This window comes from Neopsephotus bourkii, unplaced genomic scaffold (genome assembly GCF_033783945.1).
Source record: "Neopsephotus bourkii isolate Nb327-2 ecotype Australia unplaced genomic scaffold, CSIRO-AGI_Nbou_v1 NB_1258, whole genome shotgun sequence".
Classification (NCBI taxonomy): domain Eukaryota; kingdom Metazoa; phylum Chordata; class Aves; order Psittaciformes; family Psittacidae; genus Neopsephotus; species Neopsephotus bourkii.
Genome location: NW_026901743.1, coordinates 524,374 through 546,177, shown reverse-complemented (window position 1 = coordinate 546,177; position 21,804 = coordinate 524,374). Strand labels below are relative to the sequence as shown.

The following is a 21,804-nucleotide window of genomic DNA, read 5'->3' as shown; positions in this document are numbered from 1 at the left end:
TTAGAAGGAAAGTGTACAGATGTACAGGCTTGCTCTGTACATCCAAGTGCTGTGTTCAAAACTGACATTGCACCATTGATCACAACCCTTTGATCTTGACTGTTCAGCCAGTTTCCAAACCACCTAAGTGTCGATTTCATAGTCCACATTTTATCAGCTTGTCTATGAGGATGCTAGCAGAGACAATATCAAAATCCTTGTTATACTCAAGAACAAACAACAGCCACTGCTCTACCCTCATCCATCACACCAGACATTTCATTGTAGAAGGCTATGATGTCAGTCAGGCATGATTTCCCCTTCATAAAGCCATGCTCATTACTCATGATGACCTCCTTGTCTTTAATGTGTTTTAAGTGATTTTCAGGAGAATTTGCTTCATCATCTTCCCATGGACGGAGGGGCAGCAACAAGCCTGTTACTTCCCTGGACCTTCCTCCTTGTCTTTCTTTCTCCAGCTTATATAACACATGGCAGGAGGCTTACTTCAGTTCCAGAGGCTTTTGTTGCCTCTAATGGTCTCTCTGACTTTTGTCTTATCTGCCTCTTCTCCCAGTTATGGATTCTCCTTGCCAGGCACTGCCTTTATCTAAAGTAGGATCCTTTCAGTCACAAGGCAACACTGATCTGCAGTTCCTGGGAGGGAAAACTCAAAGATGCTGGAATGAAAAATACCAGACACCCGCTGGTTGCTGAGCCCCTCCCACACAGACCTAGGGTGTGGCAGACACTATGATGGACAAAAGCTGCTGTCAAGTACTCACAACAACCTCCTAATGCAGCTGCCTAAGTTGCATCACTCAGTCCTGTGATCTTTAATTCTACCCTTTTCCTGCTCATCCTGACATCCAGCTCACTCACTGGTACACAGCACAAATGGCTCTGATGTGGCATGCCTATGACAGTAATTTTAGAAGAGCATTTCTTTCAGAACATACCAATGGAAGACAATCATCATGATCTGAATTTCTGAAGAATGCAGTCATTCTGTGAAGATTGAGGTGCCAAGACAGTATGCAACGCATAGTCCTGCAGTGTGAGACAGCTCCTGCCTGAAGACCTTATCATCTCTTCAAAGAGATACATCTGGTATATCACCTATTTTGCAGATTAAGGAACTAAATTCATGGCTAAGGTCCCAGGGAGTTCTCATCAGAAAGAGATGTAGCATCCCAGCTGCTGGGATTGTTGGAACATATCTGCCTGATAAGAGCATATTCCTTGGTGAAGTAAGGTGAAAAATGCACAACCTAAGTTGAAACCTAAGTTGAAACTGTATCCAAAATATAGGACCAGCTCCCTCATCCAAAAAGTAAACCTAAACAGTAAAAGTGATCAAGTTTCCCATACATACCTCAAACTCCAGATAGTGGTCCTTCAGTTTGTAATCCTCTACTTCCTTGCCTTTGAGTTTTTTGTCAGGAGGATAGGAGCGGTGCTCGGCAAGCTCATTGGAGATCTGTTTCAGCTTAGTTTCATGGGACTTCAGCTGGTCATCCTTCAAAAACACATTAGGCACTTAAGAGACATTTGATACACTTAAGCGTATTTGATAAGCATAGGAAAATAAAGAGATACCTGTACAATAGTACCAATTAGTTTCTTTTTCTTTCTCTCCTTTAACTAATCATAATCAGATTGATAAGGTCTGTTACCTCAGAGCTCTGGACCCAGCATCTCTCTCAAAGGCACCCAAGCAAAGTGGCCAAGTTTGCAGAAAAACTCGGCAGCTAGCAGATGCCACCGGGAAGGATAGCAAACCTGTCATCCCTCACCTTGCTGAGAGCAACAGAAGCAGCTTGCTGCAGAGCACTACTGACAACATGACACTCCTGCCCTAATACATTTTTTGGCAAATTAATTAAGGCTGTTGTGTATGCAGACAGACCAAGGACAAAATGAGACAGGCAAACATCCTGCCTCAGGTCTTTGCAATGTAAAAGTAGCTCATTCCAGGACAGAAAGGACATGAAGTCAGAGTTCCTTCCATTTCTGCACAACCAAATGCTCTCTGGTCTGCAGCTCCCATTTCTTCAGAACAATACAGTGCATCCAGAAGAGGAAAGGCTGTCCAATCCCCAAAAAAGTATTTTGTTTTACTAAGCTGCTACCAGCCTTTATCCCACTGTGCAGCTGCAGAAAGTGAAGAGCTACTACTCCCCCTTTCGAGGCAATTTCCTTTATCATAATCCCAGGCCCACTCACTTCCTCCAGTCCATCTGTCAGCTAACCTTCCCTCTGCTCAGAAGGTTTCCAGCTCCTGCAGCATGGCCTTCTGGCCATTTATAGGCTTGGATCTGAATATATGCTTGAATTAGGTAAGTCCAAAATAGAGACATGATTATGCAGATCTCAGTGACCTAGCCAGAGCCATAACAGCAGGTAGTACCCAGCTCAGGTCCTGTGTATGCACCTAGCCTTAGAAGAGGGGATAGCTGCCAGTATTTGTCCCCCCATGGTGTGACTGCACAGCTTGCAGTTTCAAGCCTAGCTTGGACATGTCTCCACCACACTGTGAGTCACAGCAGGGATGGAGCCTCTTGGCTGAGCTGGAGCTGTGGAAAAGAGCAGAAAGACGGAAAACTTCTACAGAGGATAATAGTTGAGCCCCAGCTAATCTTGGGTTTCAACTCTTTTGCAAGAGACCCAAAGTAAAAAAACGTGGGATAATTTGCCTCCGCCTATACATGGTAGGGTTCAAACCACTCGCTATTGGCTGCCAAAAATTCTTGTTGCTGTTAGTAACTACCCTGGATATGCTTGCTCTCTCTATTAGGGCCCAATCACTCTTTATATTGTGCTGAATCTTACGTCCCAGTGACATCCTGTTGCAGTGAGTTCTATAACCTGATGATGGGAGGTCTTTGAGCAGCTATTAACTTGGCACTTGTAATTTCCAGGGCAGCCAGCCTTTGTAGCTTTTGCGCATACATGCACATTCTCAGAGAAAAAGATAGAAAAAAGCCCCAAATCCTAGTAGATCTTTTCTAGACTGGTTGCTCCTTTATATATAGCTTTGTCACATCCCTCTTCAGCTGGACTAACCAAGATCAGACACTGATTTGCTTTTGAAAGCAAACCTGGTACAATGATCTCGCAGAACCTGTCACGTTCAACCTCTCTCCCACACCCACGTTAGGTTCTCACTGTATACAGACTTCTGCCTGACCAGGAACAGGCCCTTTGAAGAAGTTCTGTCCATCATGATTTGGCCCACAAAATCCTAAACAGCACCCACAGGGATTTGACAATTCATATTTTTTTGTCTGCCAAATGAGAAGCAGCCTGCTGGTAGCTTTTCCACACTGACAGATAAAAGCAAACATGTTTCTGCTTGCCTTTGAATTTATCTGCTTTGAACACTTCACATTCTTCTGCCTTTACCTAAAACAGCTTATCTTATTTCACTTTTCGTGTCTCCCCTTCTTCAAGACACAAACCACAGGGCTGTGCTCTATTTCTTTCCTCTCCAGATTAAATGGAAACAATGAGACTAGGAAACAATCTGCTAAACGGAACAATCACACAGAACAACAGTGAGTAAAAAAACTTTTTTTGGTGACTGGGGGTAAATTACTGAAGCACCATACAGTATTTTTAAAAAGGTATGCGTGACCAAAAGGTAAAACCACAAGGATGAGACAAGTTAGTATTATACTGCATGAGACATGTTTCAAACTTTAACCCAGAATAGAAGATGGAAAGTCGGTCACCACACTGTTAGAGGAAAGGCTACTGCTACAGAGAGGGAAAAAGCAGGGGTGACATAAAAACCCCCACCCTCTTAAAGAAATGCAGATTATGAGATAATGGTTTCCAAGGAGTGTTGCTAAGCTATGAAGATGGAAAAAAAAAAAAAAAAAAAAAAAAGAGGATTTAAGATGCAATCCAGTATGGGCAGATGACTTCTAAAACTAAAGGAGGTTACTCATAAAGTCTACACCTAGGACTGGGATCTCTGTCCTAGATCACCAAGGACTTGTCACCTCTGCCACTGTCACCCTGATCAACACAATCAATACCATGTTCCTGCCAGTGCAGGAAGAATTGCAGGCATGCATCACGGCTCCTAGAGTACACAGAGCTATGGGCACAAGCATCAGACACAGCTTGTCTGAAACAAGCAGAAGTAGGTGGTTTTTCGTGCAAGAAGTAGTAGAGCTGTGAAACTCCCTGCTACAGGATGCTGCAGAAGCTAAAAGCTTATGTGATCACAAGGGGAGACCAAAGATGCCCACATAAGATGCAGATTATAAATATACATCAAACAAGAAATCCCTGAGCTGGTAAGAGTTGGAAAAGTATTGTGGGAGAAATATAATTGATGCTTGCCTGATGCATCAGCTTTCACCTTTTGTCACCTCAATAAGCCAAAGACCATTTTTCCTGAAATGAGTAGCAATAAACAAGCATATTCAGAAAAACCCCCCAGTCAGACAGTATTTGAAATGTCCTCTGCAGAGCCATAACCATGGAATGAAAATTCTGTATCTGGTACTAGGAACACTGGTGATTGTTCCTTTTATTCAAAACTATAAAACAATTATATTCGTGTCTGCTCCTTCTCTCTCCCCACTTCAAACCTTGCATCAGGAAACAAGCAGAGATTTACTGTGCAAGCCTCCCTCCCCGAGGAAAGCTAGTGGCAACAGCCTCAAAATAATGCCGAGGACAACCATCCAGTCTCCTGCCAGCCAGAGAAATCACTGTCACCTACCCTCTACATAAAGACAGCTCACCTGAGATAGCTTTGTTGTGGTGGCTGGCAGGAGTGGACGACTGAACTTCTTCTGAGAGCCAATTGCTGCTGGGAATGGTGGTGCAGAGAAGACAGCAGCCACACAGTTGATCTTATTGATCCAGGTCTGCATTTCTTCTTGGCTCCTAGGGAAGAAACACATTTTAAGCATGTGTTGACTCAGCCTCCTCTACCTTTCCCACCCCTTCAATGGCATTTTAAAAGCAAAAATAACCAGAACTGGACAAGTCTTACAGTCTGCTCAGTCTTCTGATTTATCTTTGCAAGCAGTTAGTGTCAAGTATCTCATAGACTGGCTGGTGATTAGGTCCATAACTCAGCCTAGCACACATTTTTTCCTAATCCAATCCAAATGACACAGGCGACAGAAACAACCAGTGTCCTGATTCAGAGGTATGTTCTAAGGTCTTAGTTGTGCTGGACACCACAGATTTCTAAAGAGGTTTCACATGAATCTCAGTAGAAAAGGGCTCATGCTGAAGACTGATGCACAGGTTTTTAATGTCAGAAGCAAAAGACAGGTCACCTGTTCTGTCTGGATATCACAGCCTGAAGATCCTCATCAAATTATTCTTGTATTAAGTGGTAACTTTGTTTCTGACCAAAGCATATATTCTAGAAATACATCCGCCTAGGACCTGATGAAATCAGGAGACAGACAATCCAAGACTGCCTCTGGACATTTTTTTCAATGATTAATCACCCTGACTGTTGTAAGTTTGTGCCTTGTTTCCAAATTGAATTTCCTGCAGCTTCAGCTTCCAGCTGCTGCATCTTGTTATGCCTTTCTCAGCTAGATTAAAAAGCCTCTTAAAACTTGATGCTTCTTTCTCATGAACTACTTTTGCACTGTAATCAAATCACTACTTAATCTTATTTCTGATCAAATAAACATTCAACCTCTTAAACCTCTGCTTTAACCTGTTCGGGAATGAATTTATCCCTCCTTCAGCACTGCTTTCTTTCCCCAGTGACTGGCACAAAACAGAAGTGAGCACTTACTGGGCTTGGAAAAGCAGGACCCTCCAATCTGCTGTTTTAAGCTTTAGGACATTGGGTTTCTTCTCATAGTCTGTTGCCTTGGATGCCAGTGCATGATGCACACTAACTGCATTCTTCAGATCTTCCTCCGACAAAGCCTTTTCTGGCTTATATTCATCCTGCAGGAGTTAACAGGGGGAAAATGGCATCTTATTTCTTCATGTAATATCCCTTTTTCCTCAACCTAGGAAAAAAACTTGTTCCATAGTCATTAGTATTAAAGTACATTAAATGAATGAAGTCTGACTAGAGCACTTGAGAGTGGTTTCCACTACCTTTAACACCTTCTCCTTTCTCTTTCCTTCTGTTTTTTTGATCTCTTTGCAAGTGAGAAAAGTAGTTCCACTATCTGCTTGACAGGAAAAGGAGTAAACCAGGGAGTATTTGACTATCACAATAGCTGTGGACTATCAGTCTTCATTTAAGCAATCCTTCATGGCCTGTTCCCCACCTCCATTGCTCAATTGCTTGGGTTCTCTGTTTCCACTGCTCAATTTTTTTATATTTCCCAAACAACTACCTCTGTATGTCCTCCTGGCAGCCCCTCACACAGAGGAGAATCCTCATCATCAATCTCCACAAAGCAAACACACCAAACTCTTTTGAATCTCTCCACTCCTGGTCTGCAAATGGCAAGCACAGCACAGTCCAGGTTTCTGACACAACAGCACCACTCCTAACACCAGATGACAAAAGCAGGGGGTCAAACTTCTCTATGTTGCAAGCATTAGCCTGGGAGCAGTCTTGAGTCACAGAACCTGGATGAGGGTACAAACATGGTGTAGCCACAAGTCCAGTTTAAAGCCTACCTGACTATAAATGGCTTGGGAAAGCCAGGACCTTTTCTGAAGAAAAGTCACTTGCCAGCAATGCTGCATGCACCTAGCTTCCGAAGGACAGGCCAAAGCAATCTGCAACTGACTCTATTTCTTACCCTTACCACATCAAAAAATCAGTCTCATCTGAAACACCCACCAAGTGAGGGGGTGTGACAGCTGCAAAACAGAGGAATAGTTCCCTGCAGGCGTATGGTTAACTACTGATCCCTCTACTTGAACACAAGTTACAAGATAGGGTTTAGCAGGCAACAGAGTGCAGGTCATAAAGCATGTGCATGAACAGCACTAGCTTAAGTACCCAGGGAGGCACTCACGCTGAAGAGGAACTGGTTAACACGCATGAACTGGTTTACAGGGCTTACGTGACAGCACGCAGTCCAGGGCTGCACCTAGGGGCAGCTACACCTCTACTGAGGGCATCTGCTCCCAGACAGACCAAGTATGGTCAGAGCTTTCAATGAACGGAGTGACCATCTCCTACAAAGGAGGACAGAGCATCCTGCTCATCTCATCCTTCCTCACAGAGGCCCAGCTATTGCAGGCTCAGGACTTGCTGCTGCTCAGACACTTCACCTGAGGAAATGCAGCTAACCAGCAATACTGTTGCAGCATCACTTCCACCTGGGGCCAGACAAGGACACAACTCATCACAGGCCTAGCAGAAAGGCAGAGCACTGCTGCACAGATGAGCAAAGAGTAGCCCTCAACTTTAACATGTGTGGCAAAGGGGGTTTTCAAGTGAGCAAAGATAAATGTCCTTCCTCACTCATAGCTTGAGTCCCAGCAACCTTTGGAGGGATCTCCACATCGTACTGAACTCATGCTTAGGGCACTCTCTAAACTTCCTTCAAGGAAGATTCAAGGAAGATCTACCTGAAGGACAAGAACTGGAGAAGGCTGTCTAACGTCTGGCTGAGCCCCATTTTGAAGACGAAGAAAGCAAGCCCACAGGTCATGCCCTTCCTTCATGAGTTCAAAAGCCAATTTATTTGATAGTTTGAGGGAGAAATGACTCACTCTACTGTACAGGGGGACTGGAAAAACTTCAGGGCCAGGAAATAAGCTTACACAGACCTCAGAAACATGAGAAATATCCTGGCTTTCCTCAAGTTACCACCCAGAGACAGTGTCAATTATCACCTTGCCTGTTGTCTCCCAGCTTCCTCTGTGAGACGCATCCGACGTCCACAGCCCACTCTGGTGTCCAATCCTGTTCCAGAAGAACTTCACATTTGGGCAGTCCCAGAAGCAGTCCTGTCTGAGGACTCCTCCTTACCCACACGATAGCATTCGCACTAATCCTTGCTAATCCCACCCGGTCAGCTGGCTGCAATCTACCTTGACAGATGGGGCTCTGCCAGCTTCTCCAAAGGCACTGATCAGCATACCGGAAATGTCTCTGCGAAGCTGGCCAGCCTCAGAGAAGACTAGAAGGACACGAATGTGCTGTTAAAATTCCACCTCTAAGGGCTCCAACTCTTTCCAGCTGGCAGGGAATGCTTAGGGGCGCAGGAACACCCATATCTCCTATGCCATCAAGGACAGCACATGTTCTGATGTGCCAGTGTCAGTGTGGAGGCTGAGCTGAAACGGAAGGCAGCTCACTAAAGTTAGACCAAGCCAGTGGCAAGAAATAAATGATAAGCCAAAAAAGAACTGTGACCTTTCTATCAACTGAAGGCTGATGCAAGTGCTGCACACAATGCAATGACACGCTGAATTCATCTCTCTCAGACTCCTGGAGAATGACTTTACCACATCCTGCTGACCTGAAGTCAGCATGTTTCTAAATTCATTTTTGATAGACCAGAGAATGGTATTTGGCTTTTTATCAGTCAGTATGCTGTGGGTGGATATCTCCCTCAGTTGCATGTGACAGCTGCAGAATTCTCTTCCAGAATGTCTCGTCACTGAACACTTTACATCATTCTGGTCTTTCTTTAATATTTCAATAGAGGAAACACATTTGAGAAAAGTTATATAAAACCACCTGAAAGCCCACAAGATTGTTAAGTGCAACATCAAAGAGCAAAGATATTGCAAACCTCACAGAAGAGCCTGAACAAAACATGAAGGTCCATGTCCTGCACTGCTTGCCCAGAAGCAATGTCTAGCAAGGAAGCGAGGCCAGCCTTGTCTTCTCTTTATAAGCCTCTCTTTTGTATGCGCACCACATCCCATGTCAGTCAAGTGAACAGACATTCTGTCAAGCTCCTACTTCACAATTTCCTCTTGCTATGAACAGAGGGCAGGAAAGTAACCTTGGCCTGAGGATGCCTAGGGACAAGGCCAACATCCCAAACATGTCAGACCTCTCATTTTATGTACTACCGTGCAGGCACATTTAGTTGGCTAATTGTGAATGCTTCCACTGAGTGCCTCCAGTGGCATTTGTGCTCACTAATTCAAAAACCAACTCTCTTAAATCACTTACTTAAAAATAAAACAATATGCAGCACATGAATTGGCACTGGAACAGTTCCAATGATAAAAAAGAAAATACACGTGGGCATGGAGACAAAATGGCCCAGATAAACTCCTCGGTAAATCTCAAGTGACCACCCTTTACAAACCACTCTCATACATGGACTTTGACCACAGAACAAGGAGAACTGGACTAGTATGCAAACAGAATGACAGCAGAAATGGGATCACACTGCCCACTGGGGGAATCACAGCTGCTACAAACAATATTTATATTACAGTAGTGTCTTGAGGGAACAGCTGAGTTACAGATAAACACAGAAAGCAACACTGCAGAGGTTGGTATATGTGTTTGTGTTTATATAGCACCTACAACAGTGAGATTTAAATCACCCTCACTTGAACAGCACTCAGTGCAATGGACCCATCACCACAGATATTACTTCCACAGATTAACAGATAATATACAGATAATGAGAGAAAAAGGGAAAATTAGTGTTTGCTGATGTTAATGCATCCTGTCCTATAGCATTCCATAATCAGGAGAGAAGGCAAAGGCAAAAACATCTTTTGACCATGACTACTGCCAAAGCTATGCATTTCTACCAACAAATCAAGCTGTTCTAAAACACTCCTGAATTTTCTGAAATTAGGATAATTTCAGTGTCCTGGTATCGTAAAATGAAATAACAGCTCGTCAACTTTTACTTGGCCTAGCTGTGTATTTTAAAACCCTGGCACCCTCAACTTCTGTGATATGTCCCTAACTGAGTAAACTTTATTTTAGGGCTGAAGCAAAGCCCTGGGGAGGCTCAGAGCTGCCCCATCATCCTGTGAATAAGACACTTCCCGTCAGGCCCTTTTGTCAACCTTGTGTTAAAGTACAAGGCACTAAAGTAAAAGCCTTGCTTGTCACTGTGCTACAGATAATTTCAGTGCAAGTGTCTTCAGGACCAAGTGGGAGAGTGCAGCTTTGCAAAGTAACTACTCTGTAATCACTGAATTCAAATACCGTGACAAGTGCAAGACACACAAATAACAAATACGTAAGAACTCCAGCAATGCATTTCATTCTGCAAAAATGCACTCAGATGTGAAATTAGTCTCTTACTGGTGAGAGTGGGAAGAGCACCATTCTGTAGAGAATTTGCATGCTACATCAGCATCTCTACATCTTGTTAAACAGCATTTTAAACTAATATACCAGTAATACTCATAAAAATGAGTACTTAATTATGTACTTAATTATCTATATGAGTACTTAATATAAGTACTTAGAATTACTAAGACTCTGAAATAGCATCTCCATTTTTTCCCTTAGCAAACCTATCTCCCCTCAAAGATCAAGTAAGAAATTAATTAATGTGTTATGGACAAGGAAAATTTTCACTTCTTAGGGAGCCATGCAGTCTTCTCAGGCGACTAAAAATTATTTATTTCAGAAATCAAAGCAGATTACTCAAACCTGCCATGAAGGCCACTTTAGCAAAATCTGAACCTGCTGCTAGCAAAAGGACCAGAAGGAAGGCTCAGCTTGGTTCTGGTCTCTTGCACTGGCTTTGAGTATGTCATATCCAACCGTCAGCCCAAATCTTCCATCCTGACTGCAGATTGTTTTGTCTATTTCAAGACTTCAGCTCTCTCAAAAAGGTACTGCACTAAGAGCATCTACCTTGCAAACCTCATGCTGTAAAAATTAGAATCAAAGTACTCTCTTTTTTCTAAGGGACTATTCAGGGTGGCTCCAGTGAAACCAACAACTTCAGAAAGCCACAGCAGGGGAGGAGGAAACAGCAGTATGCACTTGAACTTGTGCTCCTGACAGTTGTAAACCACAGTGGAAAAATAAAAAGGCTTTCAAAGGAGCACACTTCTACAATACAGGGCAGCCTGGACAAACATCACCTACTTCATTAATATTTCACCTATGCTGGGGGCCAAAAAATCTTAACAATCTACTTTGCTGCTATCATTTATTTATTTTGACAGTTATCACCCATATGTTGCACTTCATGTACCAAGAGCACAGTTAAAACTGCACTATAATATATTTAAACTTGTGCCAAAAGACTTGAAGGGTTTCAGCTGACTTTTTTTTTTTTAGACTTCTTGCTGTCATGGAGCAAAGTTTATTAGAAACCAGTATCTCATCTTGCCCTTTTACCCTTGCATTCTGCTGGGGAGTAGAAGCTGCACCTTCCTACCAAGGCCAAGCTGCCATTCAATTGATTTGCAGCTGGTCTTGCAGACACTGCAGAAATGTATACCATGAAAAGATGGGAAAGGAGGACAGCCTTACAGGAGGAGAAGTCATATGTATGAAATGCAATAGTAAAAGCAGCCTAGAGGAATGTATGCAAGACACAGAGAGATAATGCTGTCTTTGCTGGTGAAGCTGGCTATTTTTTCAGCTGTGATTGATGGCAATGATAAAACCAGAAGTGATACACATGTGAATGGGGACAATGGAACTTAACTTTAAATTATGAAAAGAGGGAGATGTCAATGAAAGGATTCATGCCTGAACGTGTGTATAAACAGGGTAAGGGGCAGAAAGTGCAGCTACGCTGTGTGTCAAAGGGAAAGGAGCCTGGAGGTGGGCTGTGAGAGCAGAGAGGAAGCCTGCTGCTTTATCCCGCTTTAATTAGTTTCCAAAAGACAGTGATTTCCCATACCTTCTGCAAGTACAGGACCGTTCCCTTTAGTACAGCATAAAAGGTTTTCCAGCCTCGCTTTCCCCGGGGAGCTGCAAAGAAAACAAATGAAAACCCATTTAACTTAGATCCATTTTTACACTTTGTCTAGGCAACAGGAAAGCTACATTAATCCTGTGTTAAACCTCCTTTGTACTCTCCTTCTCAAAGGACAATGCAACTCAGCACAGTGCCTGCACATACCTGCTGTGTGAGAGAGTAATAAACCAACTCTGACGACAGCCCTGGACTGGATCAGAAGGGAGCAGCAGCAATGCAGAAAGCAGGTCAGAGAGATCCAGCCTTTATGCTCTTGCAGGTAGGCGGACACTGTCCCTACAGAGCTAGGTCTGCACCCTGTGCTGTGACAGTTCTCAGAAGGAAATACTCTTTCTTCATGTCACAGCAAGCTGGCAGGCACTGCTCAGGACCAACCAGGCACTGCTTAGAAAGCAGTGCCTCTCAAGAGCATCCTTCCCTCTTGCCGCTGCTGCACACCTGAGTTGGCACTGAGCGGTCAGATAGCTTCTTGGTCCCCTCCCCTGTTTCTGCAGCCACAGGGGAAGTCAAAGAAGAAAAAAAAGAGGGGAGCCAAACAGAATACTAATGAGAAAAACAAAATCATCCCTCAAGAAACGTAAAGAGGGGGATTCAGCATGATTACTGCAGTTTGAAATTCAGCTGCAATAGAAGGAGAGAAGGCACAGGCTGTACGGTCACAGCCTGAGACTATAAGCCTGTATCTAAGCTCCACCAAACATGCACCACTTACCAGCACCCACTTGCGTCTGCACTGAAATTAATAACTCATGTATGACTAAAGCATCACCTTCAGAAAGGCATCCCATTCTGATCTTAAGACAGCAAGTGATAGTGAAGAGGTTATTAGTCCCTTGCTCCAGAGGTTAATCATTCTCATCTTACATAACGGGCCTTGTTTCTAATTGGCATTTGTTTGGACAGCTTCCAGCCACTGGCCTCTGTTACATCCTTCTCCTCTAGATTGCTTAAGTGCTTCAGTCCTCAGTACTCCTCTCCTGAGAAAATACCTATAACATGCCAGCGCATCACTTCATTAGCAATCCTGCACAGGCTGATCCATAACAGCTCCAATAGGAAATGAAATATGACAAGGTCTAACTAACTTAAAGAAAGAAAAAAATTGTCTCATTTTATTTGCAATGAGTCAGAGTCAGAATGTAAGTTTTTCAAGAGCTGCATGACAATGAGAGGCAGGCCCCCTAGACGTACAGGAACTTCTGAAAATGTGGCCTTAATTACATTACTCGTAAAAGGATTATCCCCAGAATGCCAGCATCCAGTGTGCTGAATAATGAGCAATTCTGATTAATTTTAATTAAAGAAATAATTTAATAAAGGCAACTAGATACAATTACTTACTAAGGATAAATAAACAGAAGTTTAATAAACAGGAACCTATTCAAAGCATCCAGTCATCACAAAGAATGAGGTCAGTTTGATTTTGACATCCCTGTTCAGATTTAGCCGTCCAGCTGTCAGCCTCCAGCTTACAAACACCAACCTCCAATTGTACATTCTAAATTATATTAGCAAAACAGGCAAACACCTAAGAGCTTAGCCAAGCTAGGAGACAGTTGCAGTTACTGGAAACCCATCACAAAATCAGACTTTGCCTTCAGGATTCAGCCAAACAGTGTGAATCCTGAGTAGGTGATCATCAACAACTGGGAAAAATACAGATGCTCTGAGTAGCAGATCAATAGAAAACAAACAAATGAAGACGTCCAAACAACAGAACACACACAGTTGAATCAGAGACCTTCGATAATTACTGGATCACAAATGTATGTAGGACAAAAGGGAAAGAGAATAATAAAAGTAAGAGGCACAGCAAGTTTGACACAAAAAAGGGCAGGGAGGATCAGCATAGTGTAAATCTGGCTGTTACCAAAAGCTGCTGTATTTCACTGGGGAGATGACTCAAAGCTAGCAAAGTAGGGAAGGAACAGTTACAGCATCTTCCAAATAGAGATAAAGAACAGCCTTTTTTTAAAGACAGACCCAAAGGCATGGGGAGATTTGAAACAATCTGGTGTCACACAAGGAAAAGGAAAATTACCAAACTGCTACGGAACAGCTACTCCAAATTGTTTTGTCTTCTGTAAGCCCTGAGATTCATTTTCCTTTAGTACAAAAGATTTACATTGCCTGCTGTATCACACTATTCATTATGCTTACGTATTAGAGCTGCTACAAATGGGACTGAACATTGTAAATCCCGGCCTAATAGTGGAAGTGTGATAATCCAATTGCTGCATTGTTTGCTATTGCTGCAATTTCCCCTAATGAAGCAGCACTATTTGCCTTGAGAAGCACATGGGCTCATCGTATGTGGCATTATGCATGGATAACAAGAAAATGAGATGTTAAGAGTGAAAGATACTCACTTTTCTTTCCATCCATATCCGCATGGATTTTCCGAGCCAGAAATCCAGTCTTATACACAATAGCATTGGGGTCATGAGGGATGTCCAGAAATGGGTTATTTGAGTTGCCAATTCGACTGACAGCCTTTGTCTGGCTCACATTATCCTTTTCATCTGTACCATCTGAGTGAGACTTTTTCTTCTCTTCTTCATCCCTTAAAAAGCAGTAAAAAACAAGCATGAATGAGGGACTAACCAGCAAAGTTTCATTTCAGTTATTCTTACACATTCCCTGTCAAAACACACCTCTCTCTTTATAGGGGCCCTATTTAGAGAAAAACTTCAGCTATGCTCCAAAATATAGTCAGATTATAAGCAAAGCTTCAGTTCACCTACTTCACTAGCACAAGGACATAGGAGCCAGATTTCAACGAAGCCTAAGCTTCCCTTTTACAGTCTCAAAAGCCAGTATTTCAAGATTGTTCTGGGTCCTCAAACTCCACCTTTTTTTTAATTCTACTTATTTGAGTGCTAAAGTGTGAAATATTTGCCTGCTGGGTTCTCCTGAAAAATCTCCCAATTTCTTCATGAGTTCACATGTAGATGAAAAGAATTAGATTACTACAGATCACTGTGGCTTAGCCCTTAACTTAGCATATGAAACACAGACTCTACCTCTTTTTCTTTATTTTCCTCTGCAGACTAGCATAAAAGTAGTAATTTAAAAATAAAAACTATGCTAGGTGAATTACATTATCTGTATTTTAGAAACAAAATGCTGCCTCAAATGTTACTTATTAGGCAATGTATTCAACACAGTTCTTGGGGACAACAATGCAACCCTTTTCAGCAAGTCACAAGCACTGCCTGACTAATAAATTCCTTTTTATATGTCACAGCCAATTGGAAAAAGGACCAGGCAACCTAGAAAACAAAGGGTGTCCATCACAAGAGTAGGGCGATGGTTTCAGAGAACAACAGGCCACTGAATCTGGGTGGATGGTGTATTTGGAGGAACCAGAGTTAGTGTCAGATAAGAGAGCAGCTCTGTGTCTTTGAAGTCCCAACACACTCCTCTCCAGATGACTGGGAAAGGTGTGTCAGGAGGTATGAAGGCTGTCATTGGAAAGTCTTCTAAGACCAGCATACGATGTAAAAAAATCTGTATCACTTGAGTGTAATGATGGCTGATGAGTGGGAGCACTTCAAGCCGCTGCATCTCACTGCACCCAGATGGTCAGGAGAAAGTTCAGGCAGACCTTCCAATCACAAGTATACATTCAAAGGCATCAAATCAGATGAGGATTAGCAAGGTGTAAGTCAGTTCAAAAGCTCATCTGAGGGCACACTACAACCACGTCTGTTTATGGGAAATACTATCCCAAGAAATGTCCTCCAAGGACTGCAGGCTAGAGCAACAATTTGTTATCCCGATCTCTCCTGAAATGGTCTTCTGGGAAATAACTTAGTCTGAGGAGATACAAGGATAATAGATTGGTTTGACAACAAGGAAACCAAATCCAGAAACACAGAGGCTATATTAGTGAACTCAGCAGTGCCAGGGAATGTTCAAAGGCATTTGACTTTGATCACTTCATATTACTTTGTGCTTGGCATGGTCTCAGCCCAGCACACTGCCAAACTATTTCCAGACACCATTTAGGAATTAGCACAGTTTAAAACCACCACAACAGCCAGAACAGAGGCAAGCACCTTTTCTAAGGTAAGACTTTTCAATAGTATGGATATGGATACACATCAACATTTAGCCTGAGAGTCAAGCAAAGACGCCAGACATTTGATTCAGTTGTATAGAAATGGTGCAGCCAAATCGGTGCACCATACCTTTATTGTGTTGTCTTGCAAGGTCCTCTGATTAAGAGGAACAATACTTTTACTTGAAGACTCGATTCCTGCAAGGAAGAGCAGTCCTTCATCTTTCAGCCTATTGACACATGTTTTCCCACTCAAGAACAGAATGATTTGCAAAACACTTTCCTTGGTCAAAGCATGCTTTGGTTGAAACCCTCTCCAACTGGAAAAGTGTAGAAATTTCTGAAAATTCTGATTGCCCTGTCCTTCCTATATCTACCACACTTACTAGCTGCTGGTAGTGGACACACAGTATGACACATGTTTCTTAGATATTTGTTTGTTCCAGGAGCAAGTTCTACCAAAACAAGTCTATGGTACCTAGTCCAGACTAAAATTTCTCACTGGGCATAAGCTCTTAGGCTGATTTGTCACACTGAAGTGCCTTGTGAATTCTGGGATCTCAGCCAAGGACACAGTGGATTTCTCCTTGCCAGCAGAGACCTACTGCAGTAAATAGCTTAGCATTTTTTTGGAACGAGCTATCTCCTTTGGAGCTATGGGAGTGTATTATCCTATAGTGATCAACTGTCCTGTGGGAATGTACCAGTGCCCTTATCCAAGCAGCCACAGGTGGTGTGGTGAGCAGTCCCGGGGATGATGGACACCACTAGTGCTGAGGGCAGTGCTCTCAAACTTCACATCTCTGAGGAACCTATTAAAACAGGCATTCCTCAAAAGACAAATGCAGACAGACCAGACAAGGACAAAATGACATCTGCTGTCATGACTGCTGGTAGCACTGAACAAACCTTTAATTGGTCCTTTAATCTGTCACTGAAAATGGGACATTCTTGAGACTCAGAAGCCTTAGGCACTTTTGAGAGCTGAGTGCTCTGTCAAGATGCATAAGGTCAAGATACAGGAGTCAGTCTGTAAGATGCAAGGGAACCAGAGAGGCAAGGGAGACTCGTTATGTAGAATGAAGAATGGATGAACAACTGAGAAAACAGAACTAAAAGGAGCTTCTTTCTCTCTCTGATCTTGAATATTAAAACACCAGTGGAAATAAAAACAAATGATCTGGGACTCACTTATTAAAATACTCAATTTTCAACAGTGGTCAAGTGTAAGAAGAAAGCAGGGCAACTGGGAGGAGTGTCAAAGTTGCAAAACAGTTCAGGTATTAGCTTTGCTTATGAGCCCTTCAAAGTTGGCTGAATATAGGTCCTTGACTGGCTTTAACAAGGATTTAAAAATTTAAGCTTACCCCTCACCAGCCTTTAGAGTATGGTTGCAAGAAGGAAGATAAGCAGAAAATTCAGCTGGCCTCTGGATACATACAACCTGAAAACTGATCTTTGAAACCCTAGCCTGTGGGGTTGCAACTACTTCCTCATCCTCAGATGGCTTTCTGGAGATGATTCAAGCTCTGTAATATCCCCAGTATGAAAGCAGTCTCCAGTGATGCAGGGGTAAGAGTTGGTGGGTAGTGTCTAAGTTTGGTACGTTCAGAGTCATGGATCTAGTGTCACACAGGCAAAGCTCAGGTCCCTGTCAGGGACAGGCTCAGTGCCTCTCCTTTCCATGTGGTACAAAAAACAGCACAATCCTTGTGCTTTTGGGGAAAAACCCCATGTTGGTTCCAACACACCTTTCAGTGGCAAAATACCACCATGAGGGTGCACTTAGGTTTGCAGAACTCTTAAAGATATTTTCTGTCTTTGACCAGCAGAGTGAAATCACTCCTGGCTCTGGGTCTGCAAGTGATTCCTCTGGTGACCCCAGACCTCTGACAACTGAAAGGGGCTGATGGCTGTGAACCCTCTTGCTCTCTAGTGTCTTTGCTCTGCAGGGTACTTGTGACAGTAAAAGGCTACCACCTGTAAGGTTTCTCCAATAATCTGCTTACAGAACAAGGAGATTCAGTTACACCTCCCTTAGCTTGTCTCTTTAGGAAGGGATCTGCAGATGTATCAGTAACTAGGGCACTGGCTATCCATGAGAACGAGTGCACCAAACCCAGGATCTGCTTGTTCTATCACTTGCAGACACAGCATTAAAACAGCAATGTTTTCCTTACCAAATGCATGATCACTGACAACCAGAAAGAGTTTGGCTTTTAAGCATGCAGATTTGAAAAAACTGCAAAAATGCGTATGTTGCCATTTTGGTGAAGAAATATATTTTTGCCTCTCCCCAGAAAGACCACGTACAAGAAAAGTCTCTCTTTTTTTTTTTTTCTTCTGAGAGAAAACCGTCCTCTTGTTCTCTCAGGAACAAACACATTTCTTTATGCTTTATGGTGTGATTTGAGGCTCTGCCTTCGAAAACTTCGAAGTCACTAAGCTGGAAAGACAGGGTCAAGCCCTTCATTTTTAAAAGTCTGCTCTATGTCTGCATTTTTTCAAATAGAAAGCTTAAATGACATGGCAAAAGCCTATGCAAATCCATTTAAAAAACAGCATTTAAAAAAAAATCAGATCTGTAACATATATATATGAATCTTTGGAACTGATAGCATCTGTAGTAGCAAACTGACTTCAGAAATGAGCAGACAGAAGTTGTGGTATCTTTCTCAAAAGGAGAGAAGAAAGGAGAGCCAGGTGATTACCACCTGACCCCTCTCAAAAACCAACCAAACAGGAAAAATCCTGGAACTTGGGAGACAAAGAGTTAATTGTAACAGGGAGAGATTTCTTGGTCTGATCTAGAAAAAGGTGAGCTTCAGCACAGACATCTTTATAACCACCCCAGTCTCAGTGTAACAGTTTGCTGCAGGAAACACAGAAAGGATTTGGCAGAAGCCCTTCCCCACCGTCACTGTGTCAAAGACCTATTTTGGTTTCTCTAGAAACAGATTATTTTTCAGTGCAGTCCAGAAAAAAACAAAAAGGATATACCATATCCATGTCTAAACTTCTCTGGAAAGAAAGCTATCATCAACTAGTCAAAACCCAAGTGATTCTCCTGAAAGCTACACTGTCCTGAGGAGAGAAAGCTTTCAGAATATGACTGGCTTAAGTGCAGGCATTTGGTTTTTTGCAACTTTGTAAGCAGCCTTTGGGATTTCATATGGTAATTCTAGATCACCCCTCAGCCTATTTTAAGATGATGATTTTATTATTCCTATCACCTTCAACAGGAAGTAAACACAGTATTACAAACAATGAAGAACAACAATGTCCACCACCACATTTCCATGTGGACGTCTGCAAACAAAACATATTTAGCTGTGGTGCCTCTGAAGCCAAATTACTTCTTCTTCTTCAGCTTAAAGATGATGATGATGGGTGCAAAAGCAAAAGGATGCAAAACATCTAGAAAACCTGGGCCACAATATTATAGAAAACAGGACTGAAGGGATCTCAAGAGGTCAACTAATCTGTCTGCCTCTGAAGCTGGATCCACTCTTCCTGACTCATTCTGGACAGAATAAACAGCTCACAAAATCCTTCAGCAAAAGCACTTGCATAGCTCATCCAGGCAAACCTATGCCCTGGTTTAAAAGGTTTATTGCTAGAAAGCTTCTTTCAGAGTTGAATCCAAACTTCCCTTGCTTCAAATTTAAACCCACCCACAATGGGCATGAAGAATAATTCACACCTTTCTTCTCTGTGACAGCCTTTACACACTGAAATAAATACACTCAGGTCCCTCTCTTCAGTGCTCCCTTTTCCAACTAAACAAACCCAACTCTTGATCTTGCCGCTCATGTTCACAGAATCTTGAATTCATTTCATCTTACGAGTGATGTCAGGGTTGAAGAACAAGAGCATGAAAAAATCTTATGGAAGTATCAAATCCCTCAGGGAAATTCAGGCAGCATGAGAAATCGAGACACAATTATTGGGGCTACATGCACTCCTGGAGTGGTTCCAGTAACCTCAGCACTCTGAAAACAGGATGCATGGACTAACTGGATGAAAAAGTATGTGGTTTCACTGCAGTCAATAGGAACTTCTGCCAATGACTTCTGTGAGACCCAATCATCACCTAGTGCTTCACTAAGTAGAGAGGAAGTATGTAACGGGACAACGACAGAATAATTGTATTTCTGATGGTTAGTTTTCCCATAACACTTTTTTCTCCCAGGACACTGAACAAGGAAGGCAAGAGGAAACAGCAAAGTAAATAGCAAGCCAAGTAAATGGCAGAATGTTTTCTGGCAGTTCTACTGTGAAAAGCAACCAAAACATTTGGGGGGTGCAGTAAAAAGAAGGTGTGCGCTTTCAGGACCCCACATTCACCAGTTCGGGGTAAATTCCAGGTCAGATCTCTTTACTTTAGACCAGTGTATGTGATATGCTTTTAACCTTTTGAAGAACTTCAAGCCTGGAACTACTGCAGAAAAAGCAGTGTAATGCAATTCTGTCTTCCAAAGCTGTAATTGTGCTTCCCTGATGATAAAGGATAAATGAACACTCCTACTGAAAGTCTCTAGAGCACATCCGCTGATTAAAGTGCCACTTCTCTTGACTACAAAATTGGAGTCAATGGTAGCCTTTTCTTTCCGTGGGCTTTGGATCAGACTGTAATTCTACTGGAAATGGATGGCAAACCATTTAGGATGATGACACACCTAGCTTACAACTAGTAAAATAAGGATCATGCAGCAGTCTTCCCCCATGTTACATATTGCTGTTACCCTCCCCTGCCCATGGACTTATTAACCTACCAAAGAATGTACTGCCAGAACAGCTCTTAAACTGCTGATTAGCTCATAAGAGAAAGTCTTAGATCCCCAAAGGGATTCTGGCTGGTGGAAAGGCATTCCTTCAACATGCCAGCATCGCAAGGGAGCCCTGTTTCCACCTTTGCCTTACCTCCCACTTCTTCCCCTGTGCCAGGGAAGAAAAGCAACACTCTTTGGAAAAGAAAGAGAATCTTCTCTAGTCCCATCACTGCAAAACCAGCCATGCCCCCTTCCTATCTGCCTTTCTCTAAAGATCACAACAGCAGAGCAAGAGAGTCATGTGCCTCCTCTCTTTAGCTCAAGGCAGTCCTGAAGCTTCTTGGAGTGATTACTTTACACCAGCCACACATCTCTACGAATGAGATATAGAAAGTGAGGAGATGTGAAAGATGCTGCCCTCTTCTAGCCAGCACTCTCAGCCCTAAAGGTAAAGGCACAAAGTCTTTGACTATGCCCAAAATGAGCTTTGTTTCTCTGCATGTGAAGTAATTTTCCCATCAGTCCGAGGTATTTGTCTGAGTTTCGAATTGGAACAGACAATCGGCACTTTTGAGCTCTCTGCTGGGAGAAGGTGGCTTTACACCCACATCCCAAGCCCTTATTTAAGAATGAGTCTGATTTCTCCCTTCCAGCCTGCTTGCAATTTCTCTCCAAAAAATTCATTAGCAAGGGACATGGACTGGACTATGTAAACATGAAGCAGTTACTACCTATACAGAAGAAAACTATCTCATAAATCACCTTGACTGAAGCTTAAGGGAGCAAAGCCAGGCATAAGCCAGTTCCCACCTGGAGGCTGCCAAGTGTATTAGGCACAGTATGGTCTCTTGGCAAGAGGAGGAAAATTCTGACATTGAGAAAGTCACATAATGGATTCTGCTGGGTCCAAAGTACTTGAGAGAGTCTTGCTAACAGCTCCGGTGTTGTGACATGTAAGATTCACACAGTGTATGCCAGGTCCAAGACACAGGCTGGGAAAATGTCTCCAACCATACTTCTTACAAAGCTCATCAGAAATGCAACTTCTTGGTGATTCCCCTTAGCAGAACACCTTCCTCACTACTCTGACATTATCTAATACACTTACGAACAGAGGCTGCAATCCCAGTTGAGACCAGTAGCCCTTGTGAGG

The 21,804-nt window shown here is 42.8% G+C and overlaps 1 protein-coding gene across 3 annotated transcripts in view; it reads right to left on the bottom strand.

The window, feature by feature from the left end:
• Positions 1 to 1,303: 1,303 nt before the first annotated feature.
• LOC133218499 (PH and SEC7 domain-containing protein 3-like) overlaps positions 1,304 to 21,804 on the bottom strand; it is a 96,969-nt gene continuing 76,468 nt past the window's right edge. For all 3 annotated transcript variants that reach the window (XM_061364963.1, XM_061364964.1, XM_061364965.1), the window contains 5 exons: positions 14,186 to 14,379; positions 11,739 to 11,809; positions 5,762 to 5,919; positions 4,740 to 4,884; positions 1,304 to 1,498 (listed from right to left, as the gene is read on the bottom strand). In XM_061364963.1, coding sequence (XP_061220947.1) covers positions 1,319 to 1,498; positions 4,740 to 4,884; positions 5,762 to 5,919; positions 11,739 to 11,809; positions 14,186 to 14,379 — 748 coding nt within the window. In that variant the 3' untranslated portion in view covers positions 1,304 to 1,318. The remainder of the gene's footprint in view (positions 1,499 to 4,739; positions 4,885 to 5,761; positions 5,920 to 11,738; positions 11,810 to 14,185; positions 14,380 to 21,804) is intronic.